General features: G+C 39.0%; 1 protein-coding gene across 1 annotated transcript in view; it reads left to right on the top strand.

The window, feature by feature from the left end:
• The first annotated feature begins 2055 nt into the window (after nt 1-2055).
• The window catches only part of cfap74 (cilia and flagella associated protein 74), an 87857-nt gene continuing 78631 nt past the window's right edge, over nt 2056-11281 (top strand). The window contains exons 1-6 of the mRNA XM_020051348.2: nt 2056-2085; nt 4338-4436; nt 7887-7977; nt 8282-8431; nt 8950-9048; nt 10956-11060. Coding sequence (XP_019906907.2) covers nt 4343-4436; nt 7887-7977; nt 8282-8431; nt 8950-9048; nt 10956-11060 — 539 coding nt within the window. The 5' untranslated portion in view covers nt 2056-2085; nt 4338-4342. The remainder of the gene's footprint in view (nt 2086-4337; nt 4437-7886; nt 7978-8281; nt 8432-8949; nt 9049-10955; nt 11061-11281) is intronic.

Raw genomic sequence — 11281 nt, 5'->3', positions numbered from 1 at the left:
GTGTCATGGTCTGGGGCTGCATGAGTGCTGCTGGCATTGGGGAGCTACAGTTCATTGAGGGAACCATGAATGTCAACATGTACTGTGACATACTGAAGCAGAGCATGATCCCCTCCCTTCGGAGACTGGGCCGCAGGGCAGTATTCCAACATGATAGCGACCCCAAACACACCTCCAAGATGACCATTGCCTTGCTGAAGAAGCTGAGGCTAAAGGTGATGGACTGGCCAAGCATGTCTCTAGACTTAAACCCTATTGAGCATCTGTGGGGCATCCTCAAATGGAAGGTGGAGGAGTGCAATGTCTCTAACATCCAACAGCTCTGTGATGTTGTCATGGAAGAGTGGAAGAGGACTCCAGTGGCAACCGGTGAAGCTCTGTTGAACTCCATGCCCTGGAAAATGATGGTTGCCACACAAAATATTGAGACTTTGGGCCCAATTTGGACATTTTCACTTAGGGGTGTACTCACTTTTGTTGCCAGCGGTTTAGACATTAATGGCTGTGTGTTGTGATATTTTGAGGGGACAGCAAATTTTCACTGTTATACAAGCAGTACATTGTAGCAAGTGTCATTTCTTAAGTGTTGTCACATGATCAGATATAATCAAATATTTACAAAAATGTGAGGGGTGTACTCACTTTTGTGAGATACTGTATATATAAATGAAATGCATTATTATAATTAATTGATTAGAGTGAGTATTAATGTTATCTGAAGAAGCTTAATTATATTTGCTAAATCAAACCAAATAGACTATTATGCATCTAACAATAGCAATTTATTTTTGAAAACTTACAGTATATATATTTTTTATTATTAAAGTGTATATTTATGTTTAATTTTCTTTTAGTAAATAATTTAACAATTTTTAAGTAAATGTTTTAATATTTATGAAGTCTTTTCATAACAAAGCAAATGCCCTGGTTTGATTTGCTCCAACCAAAGAAGTGGGAGGAAGTGCATCTGATATGAAAAGGAAAAATTAAAGGCTGAGGCTACAGATACAGTTTGCCTCCTGAATGACACTCCCTGAAGAATTTAAAATAAAGAATATCTGAGTTTCTGAATTTTTCCTTTTACCTTGTCAACCAAGAGATGACAACAGTGCATGGGCCGTGGATGGTCATCAAAACACAGCATGAGGTGAGTTAACGATCTGAGATAAGAAAGGTGTCAAGTGGTTGCAATTGTTGCAGTGTGCCACAGCCTTCAGGGGAATGGACTTATTTTACACACTTACAGGACTTATTAAAAAGTTTAGTGGTGTTTGTAAAATATGATATATTTTTGTACATTTGTAACATAGTACTATTTTGTTAGCAGATTCATTGGTACCCTAACATAATAAAATTTGCTGCTGAAGTACAGTATAGCCCTAATATGTTATGTATTTCCCTGAGATCAGGTTGGGGTAGTCATGCTCAAGTTCTTTTCTGTCGAGTCAGTTGCTGTTTTTTTTTGGAATTTGAGCATAGTGATGTAGATTAGAATCAAAATAAGAGCTTACTGCATTTGATCAGTTTTGTAGGCCTATATGACTGAAATGGCTTTCTGCATAAGCTTCAAAATGTACATGAACTGCAAAAACTCATGTTATCTTAATTGGTCTTCCATCTGGCACAAACTGAGAAAAATTCTGCAGAGCTAGTGTAGATTTTTATCAGTCCAGTAAGAGCACGTGAAATGTCCTTTATAATCTTACAAAGGTATATTCTTTAGAAAGAGAATGTGGATGTAAATTAAACACCTCTCCTTATCTTTTTGATTTTGTCACAGAGACATAACACAATCTTCTAGCACATCTGTTCAGTATTAGGCCAATAAAATTTGAATGATCTTGCATAACACACTGAGTGCTGACCGAAGAAGTCATACAGTGCTGACTTTTGTAGATCACCATGCTATCAGTAGATTTGCACTGGCTGCTGGGAAACCCCAACAGCCACTGCGAGGTGAGGGGGAGTCACACCCCAAGGGCCCCGCCCTGCATAGCAAAAAATAAGCTAGGCCAATATAAAAAATATATGCAAAAAACTTTGAGGACAAGAAAACATTGAGAAGCCCTGAGTTTCAATTGCCAGGTAAAGGAAGCCTGTGAAGTAGGCTACATACAGATCTTCCTCCCCTTACCAGTTGAAAATGTGTCTAAATAGTCTCAAAATCCCTGAATCTGACAACAATGGCCTATGCCTATCTTACGTGTATTACGCCATTCGCAGCATTAAAAAAAAATTAAAATACGTATTGATAGATGACGGTATACATCAAAAATTGCCAGCGGTACTCAAAAGCGCTGCAATAGTGTTGTCTTTACAAGTTCGCGTAAAACAAGATTACATTATTTAGACAAGCCAGAGTAGCTATCATCAGCACCTCCACAGACGAAACAATGCCGCAATGCCTAATTTGTTAACTATCAAAACATTTTAGAATCTGCTGTTCTGCCCTCGTTCTTACATTAAAAAACTGCAATTTCCATCCATGTAAATTAAACTGCTTGAACAATTACTAGTGTGCAATACGCATTTTCCAATTACATTTCAGAAATTTCTCGCTTCCATACTGTGCTTAAACATTTCATAAATGGGCTTAATTGTATTCAATATCAACATTGTAAGTGAAACATTCCATTGGCCTTATCTGATATGGTGATATGTTTAGGCTACTAGGTTAATGAGACAATTGTGATTGGACTACAATGTGACTAAACGGTATTTTGTAAATTAAAATTGCTCACTGTTTTTGTCATTTTGACGTTACTCAAATTATATAAATGTGTCTAAAACTTAAAGATATTTTTGTCAAAATGACTATAACTAGTCAAAAGTAATCGTAGCATTTCTTCTCTTAATCTCACCCCAGCACAGCTATATAGCTGTCCTTGTGTTTAACAATGTTCAGTTGTCTATATAACGCTGTCCATTAATAGTGCTGACGGGAATATACTTTTTTAGTTAAAACTTTTTTGATTTCTCTCTTTTACATCAATTAATATGCATAGTTAAAGGCAGACATCAGTCTATTGACTAGGAGGCAGTGGTATAAGCTAATAGATGGAGATAACATTTTGTTGGGTTTAGGGGAGGGGCCTCGAGCTCCGACCTTGCCTCCTCAATGTCCGGGCCGCCACTGTAGGTTTGGACATGAACTACAGCCTCCTCTCGCCCAAGTGAAATGCGGGGGAGTAGTTGTAATTTTGGAAGCCAGACTCATTACATTGTGGGTTACACTCACTATGCTTAAAAGCATACTGCATATCCCAACAACACATCTACTTGAAGTGTCATAGCAATTCTAACATTAACGGCTATAACATGAATTTCATTATTAATCAGGTTCTTCGGATGGGTAATGAGCAGCGCTTTCCGAGCCGTGTTACTGGCCGTTACAGTTATGTAACCGATATATCTGAGGATGATCACTGGTTGAGTCTCCATAACAAATTCAACTCGTTTACGTTGCTGACAGAATAATTTATTGCATGAAGTCAATTGCACACGATTTCTGCTTGATTATAGTTCCATTTAATGTGGTTAATTAGCCTTTAGGTTTGCCTGTCTGAAGAAGATTAGTCACTTTTGATACGCCACCTAACCTGGCAACAACGATGCGCACGGTGCAGACCAGTCCTTTTGCATAGCAACAGTAACACTACGACCCAAGGTGTAAACTAACAACACCAAGATTTTGTCTGGACAATATCTTATAGTGGAAGAATTTAATTGTTTATTTATTTATCAATTTAACGTTTTTATAAAAGTTACTGACTGTTCAATACAATACCCTTACTAGTGACGAACACATGCTGCAGCACTTTTTAGCAAAATGCCAAAATGCACTTTTGGTTACACCCCTTTAGAGCAGGAGGGAGTGTACGGTTCCACCCCTCTCCAGTGTCCATGGAAACACTACTAACATACATTGTTTGGCAGTTGGTTTGACATTTCAAACAAGAAAAAGCTATCAAGTAATGTTGGAAGTTACGCTTTAAGTGACTTCACCATTCTCCAGGTAAAAATAAAATGCTTGATACCACGTTTTAAGTACCCATTTAGTCACGATACCTATAGCTCGGGTTAGTTGAATAAAATAGCTAGCTATCTGGTAACATTAACTTTAGGCTAGGTTCGGTTGGCTGCTTTGACGCAAATTTGCAAAGTGACTACTGTAATGTACTAGCTTAAGTTAACTAACGACAAAGTAGTCTGGGCTAGCTAACGTTAACCGGATCGTGGATTTTCATCACTTGACTAACACTGCCCATGTTTAATGACATTATATCTATCCATCTGTTTCTTTGAGCTATTTTGCATGTTAACATTTATTTGTATAGGTATAATGGCTGTAAATAGCGTTGATAACACTTCAGAGAAAGACTCCATCTCTTTTGAGCATCCTTCACTCAACACCTGGACAGATGAAGAAACGGGAGGTAGGTGTAGATAAAAATGTTTGCCCGTGGTTCTTGTTGTATTAGCAGTGGTGAAAATTAAGCACACTCCCTGAAAGGTATTCCCATTTTCTATTATATATATTTGTTTATAAACCTGGTGGTTCGAATCCTGAATGTTGAATGCAATTACAGTAGAGTAGTAAAAATAAAGTGATGTCATTATTGTCTTTTAGAATACGGTAGTTAAAATTCTGAATGCTGATTTGCTGATAGCGATGGTACTCATACATTCTCATATAATCTGGGATGTCCCATGCCTTAGAACAGCTCTTAGATTTTTTTTAAAAAATATATTTGACTCAACATTTCATGACAGACTAAGGCATTGTTGGAAGTTCAATAAAATAATAATATAATTCACCAATATCTTACTTGGCAATCAAATGAATAGGTATCCAGTTGTAACTCAAACTTTTTGGATACAGCTAGATATTCAGTAGCCTCTACCTCAGAGAGATCACCTGGATGGTAGGTGGCATTTGTAAACGAAAATGATATTGGTCTTGAGTCCAAAGTTCTGTAAGGCCACACTCCGAGTAATCAAATAATCTAGCTTCTTTGTAACTTCTTCACTGGCCTTGCACCCTGCTCATATTATTCACACATTGAACACAGAACAGATACCAGGTCATTCTCTGGTCAAGCTAAGATCTATTCACAGAGAACCTTATGGTCTGTTAATTACTCAGTAACCTAGGTCACAGCATACTAAAGGAAACCACAATAGAAATGAATATAAACACATAAGTGCCAACTTAATATGAATTAATAATCACATCAAAACATCATATTTTGGTTCTCAGTTTCAAATTTCTATCTCATATTTCGTTACTATCTAGAAAATGTAGTCACTGTACTTACTAGCTCTTTCATAATGAATGTAATGAATCTCATCCACATTTAGATCATCACCCTTGTTAATCAAATTAAATGGCATTCATCAAATGGCCGCCGTGGTCAGACAGGCAAGTTGCCATTGTTGTCAAATTTGCTTTGCGACCGTCACTGGTGAAATACAGGTCAGAGTTTAGCTAGATCCCCCTTGTTCTTTAGATTTGAGCGTATCTTACTCTAGTTTGTCTTGTGTTGTTGATGTGGTTTACTGAGGGAGTGCGTATACTTGTTCATTGTTTTATCAAGAATGACCAAACAAGACTGATGTTCCCGAATGTAAGATGACTCCAGTGGTACTTACGTAGTTGCAGCAAAATACAGAGGACTTTTGTGGCTTTAATAGATATTTCTAGCTCATTATCTAAAGTTGCACTTTAGCTACTGCTTGTAAACACACAGTCAAACTGAAAGAAACAGCCAGTGGGGTAAATTACATATTTTCTTACAGCACTAATCTATTTCTGATTGGCTATGGCACACTTGTCTGAATAGGGTTGAAGACACATATTTATATCAATGTGCTTTTGCTCAGCCGTTTCCCAAATTACTGACCTAATTTTACAATGTTAAAGTTGTTATTATGGTTTGTTGCATTGAAAATGGACTGATGATTCAATCAGGTATGTATATCTTTTCTATTTAATACAAGCTAAAGGGGGCAAACTCTGAAGTTTTTCGTATTGGGAACACTGCCCTTGATGTTACCTTGGAGTCCTTAGAGACTTCTGTCAGCTCTTGGACTGAATTTCTTGAGACAGCATGTCCTAGATAGATTGCAAGTTAGTATGAAATCTTCTCCATTTGATGATTACAATGGAATGATTATTTTCAGCCTGCATGAGCATCAATAATTTTTCTTCAAACCTGTGCTGACCAACTGGCTGATGTCTTCACTGATATCTTCAACCTATTGCTACGTCAGTCAGTGGTCCCCACCTGCTTCAAAAAGTCCATAATTGTTCCTGTGCCAAAAAGGTCCTCTGCATGAATGACTACCACCCTGTAGCACTCACACCAATCATCATGAAGTGCTTTGAGCGGATAGTTAAAACTCACATCACAGACTCCGTGCCTGCAACACTTGACCCCCTACAGTTTGCCTACAGACAAAACAGATCCACAGAGGATGCCATCGCTCTGACCCTCCACTCTGCACTCTCTCATCTGGACAAAAGGAACACATGTGAGAATGCTGTTAATTGACTATAGATCAGCCTTCAACACCATTGTGCCCCACAAGTTGGCGGTTAAGCTCAGGGATCTGGGTCTCAACCCCGCTATGTGCAGATGGATCCTGATCTTCCTGACAGGCAGACCCCAGGTGGTGCGGATGGGCAACGCCACCTCCTCCTCACTGACTGTCAGTACTGATTCTCCCCAGGGCTGTTTGTTGAGCCCGCTCCTGTTCTCTCTCTTCACCCACGACTGCCTGGCAACTCACGTCTCCAACACCATCGTTAAGTTTACTGACGACACCACCATCCTGATCTCTGACAACGACGAGTTACCCTATAGAGACAAGGTAAGGTCACTGACTTCGTGGTGTCAGGATTACAACCTCCAGCTCAATATCAGCAAAACGAAGGAGATGATTGTTGATCACAGGAAGCAGTGGCGGGGAGACCACGCCCCCATACACATCAATGGGTCTGCAGTAGAGAGAGTTCACAACATCAGGTTCCTCTGGGTCAACATCAGTGATGACTTGACCTGGTCTCATCACTCTAATGTTGTGTTGAAGGAGGCCAGGAAACGGCTTTTCTTCCTACGCCGATTAAGGAGATTTGGCATGGATTCCAGGATACTCACCAACTTCTACAGATTCACTATTGAGAGTATCCTGACCGGCTGTGTCACTGCCTGGTATGGCAGCTGCACTGCCCTCGACCGCAAAGCACTTCAGAGGGTGATTAAAACAGCAGAGAGCATCATAAGGTCTGACCTGCCATCCCTGCAAGATCTCTACACAGAGAGGTGTAGGAGGAGGAGCAAACGGATCATTGAAGATCCCAGCCACCCATGCCATGGACTGTTTACCAGGACAGCTACGGGACAGCTTCTCTCCTCAGGCTGTAAGGCTGCTCAACTCGGGAACCCATCTTCCCTTCCATCCATAGTCCACCTGTCACTTTATATCACGCACATCTGCCACTTATATCATGCACACCTGTCACTTTTACTTTGCACTACGGTTGTATAGTTATTATTATTGATGTGTGTTTTTATATAGTTTTTGTATAGTGTTATTACTGATGGATTTATTTTTTTACTTTTAACCTCACTGTCGGGAGTAGGAAAACCAAGCATTTCATTGCCGTAACTTGTTATTGCAAATGACAAATAAACCTTTTGAAATTGAACTTTGAACTGTAACACACACCTGTATGCTTAAGACAAAACCAAACCCAAAGCCAACTGTACTTACTTCCAGTTAGCAGCGTAGGGTCTTCATCACATATTCATGCAGCTAGTTGGCAATTGGCACTTATAACTTGTGTTTCAACAAATGTTTACTTTTTTGACTCAATAATTCAGATGAATGCACAGGAGTCAATACCTTCACAGAGGACCCAGCACCCCCAACTGATGCAACAGATTGGTCTATAGAGTTAGGTGCTACTAAATGGTAGGTGTCTACATTCTTATTTGATGACAGATGATTTAATTATTGATACCTTTTGGTTCCATTCAGATTAAAATATTTTGCTTCCTTATACTTATACTTATTGTTATATTTTGTTTAGGTTTATTTAACTTTCCTATCACGTTTGCATGTGTCTGTGACTGAGATGATGAATTATAAATAAAGTATTTTAAATAAATAGAAACAAATCTTTATAGCTATTAGCTTTGCTCCATGTGTTTACTAGTTACATTATATATTCTTGACAATTTCCAAAACTTGGCCAATGTGTTTTATATCTTCAAAGGAAGGGTAATGATGATGACCTTGTGGAAGTTGGCTACCGTAGTGGAAAGAAGAGTTTTGCCAAGACAGCACGGATGTTCAAGCTGAGAAGAAACCTGGACCAGCTGGACAGCATCCACAGACAGAAGGAGCACAACATGCTGAAAGCCAGGTGTGTGTCCCATTTGGTGCCCTATTACCTACACAGTGCACTACTTTTGACCAGAGTCTTTTGGAGGGTACACTGTCATAGAAACAGGGTGTCAGATGATTTTGGCACTGACTAATGCTTTGTATGCCATCTTAACCAAAATCTGCCCTAAACCAAGACAACATTTTTGTAATGTAGAGATCTGATATTCATAGAAGAAAATATTCTGCCAAAAAGGACGCCCTGACAGTTATATTATTTCTCTGTTTGTTGTTTTCTGCCACAGCAAGCCATTAAGCATCCAATGAGCTGTGATGCACACATTTAGCACAAACATAAATGGTTGTCATTCAAAACACTCAGCAATAAAAAATATTGGAAAATCACAAATAAAAGCACCTGCTTTTAGCCAATGGCCCATACCATTATAATCTTTGATTCTATCATGTCTTTGAATGGTCTTCTGACTGTCAATGTGAACTTGGTGGTTTGTTTTTGAAGATTTATTTAAAATAGATTTTTGCCTTATTGGTTTCCAGGGAGGAGCTCAAAGCTTGCCGTCTGCATATTTCGGAGCTGGAGAGGCAGAGATATAGAGTGGAAGAAGAGATAAAACAACAGAAAGACGCAGACAACTGGTAGGCACAAAGAGTAAAAACTCATATTGCCACTGTCAGGAGGTGTATGTGTAAAGTATCTCTGAGAAGGAGATATATATCTATCAGTAAAATCTCTTTCCAAGGTAACAACATTTCTTGTGATCTAACATGTACAATTGGTCATAAAGGTACTACACAGGATTTTGGAAGGTAATTTTCAGAAACATTTCCTCAATATATTACCCATACAGTGGATATAAAAAGTCTACACACCCCTGTGAAAATGCCAAGTTTTTGTGATGACAAAGTTAAATAATGTCAGAACTTTTTCCACTTTTAATGTGACCTATAATGTGAACAATTCAATTGAAAAACAAAATGAAATCTTCAAGGGGGAAAATGTTTAAATAAAAACCTTACAATAACCTGGTTGCGTAAGTGTGCACACCCTCTTATAACTGGGGATGTGGCTGTATTCAGAATTAACCAACCACATTCAAACTCATGTTAAATAGAAGTCATTACACACCTGCCAACATTTAAAGTGACTCTGATTAATCACAAATAAAGTTCAGCTGTTATAGTAGAATTTAACTGACATTTTCTTAGTTGCATCTCAGAGCAAAAGTCATGGTCCGCAGAGAGCTTCCAAAGCATCAGAGGGATCCCATTGTTGAAAGATATCAGTCAGGAGAAGGGTACAAACTTATTTCCAAAGCAGTCATCATCAGGTGGAGAAAATATGGCACAACAGAGACATTACCAAGAACTGGATGTCCCTCCAAAATTGATGAAAAGACAAGAAGAAAACTGGTCAGGGAGGCTTCCAAGAGTCCTACATTAACATTAAAGGAACTGCAGGAATTTCTGGGAAGTACTGGCTGTGTGCTACCTGTTACAACAATCTCCCGTATTCTTCATATGAATGGGATATAGGGTAAGGTGGCAAGACGGAAGCCTTTTCTTACAAAGAAAAACATTTAAGCCTGGCTGAAATTTGCAAAAACAAACATCAAATCCCCAAAAGCACATGGGAAAATGTTTTATGGTCTGATGAAACCAAGTTTGAACTTTTTGGCAATAATTCCAAAAGGTGTTTTGCGCAAAAACAACACTGCACATCACCCAAAGAACACCATACCCATAGTGAAGCATGGTGGTGGCAGCATCATGCTTTGGGGCTGTTTTTCTTCAGCTGGAACCGGGGCCATAGTCAGGGTGGAGGGAATTATGAACAGTTCCAAATACCAGGCAATTTTGGCACCAAACCTTCAGGCGTGGCCCAGACAGAACCCAGACCTGAATCCAATTGAACATCTGTGGGGTGATCTGAAGAGGGCTGTGCACAGGAGATGTCCTCGCAATCTGACAGATTTGGAGCGCTTTGGCAAAGAAGAGTGGGTAAATATTTCAATGTCAAGATGTGCCATGCTAATAGACTCCTACCCAAAAAGATTCAGTGCTGTAATAAAATCAAAAGGTGCTTCAACAAAGTATTAGTTTAAGGGTGTGCACACTTTTGCAATCAGGCTATTGTGAGTAAAAAATTTATTTTTATACCCCTCAAAGATTTCAGTTTGTTTTTCAATTGAATTGTTCACGTTATAGGTCACATTAAAGGTGGAAAAAGTTCTGACATGATTTATCTTTGTCTCATTTTTTTACATCACAAGAACCTGGCATTTTAACAGGGGTGTGTAGACTTTTTTATCCACTGTGAGTGTTCAGCTGCAACATTCTATGTGTTACATCTTAAGGTCAGCACACTTAAACGCTAATAATGGCCCAAAGTAATGACAACTTTATCCCTATGTGAATTAAGGCAATGGGATTATTTTTGATTAGAAAAAGAAAGGTATTTGATTATGACGATGATAATTATTTTAATTTATACAACACGTAGTTACACAAATAATGTCCATGAGCAACCATGTGTTTTCGTGCAGCGCGGCTGTCTTTCGCCTCCGAGCCAATCACAAGCGCCTGAGTCAGGAGTTACAGCGAGAAGAGGAGCTGGAGGTACATGTTGCCACCACTTTGAGGGAACATGAGTGAGTCTGTAAACCAAATTATGCATGTCTTTGTTCTACCTTAAAAAAAATACAACATCTTTGAATGTTGTTCCAGCTGGGATATATCTACTTCTGCAACATAAAATTACATACATTATTCTTTAAATGTCATGGTGCGGTGAGCAGCAGCGCCACCGTGCCATATTTCCACAAGTTCCCATATTCTCGCGAACACATCCCGGACTGTCACATGTTTCCCA

The sequence above is a fragment of the Esox lucius genome, chromosome 12 (genome assembly GCF_011004845.1).
Source record: "Esox lucius isolate fEsoLuc1 chromosome 12, fEsoLuc1.pri, whole genome shotgun sequence".
NCBI lineage: Eukaryota > Metazoa > Chordata > Actinopteri > Esociformes > Esocidae > Esox > Esox lucius.
The sequence above is the reverse complement of the archived record's forward strand: the minus strand, read 5'-3'. Positions and strand labels throughout refer to the sequence as shown.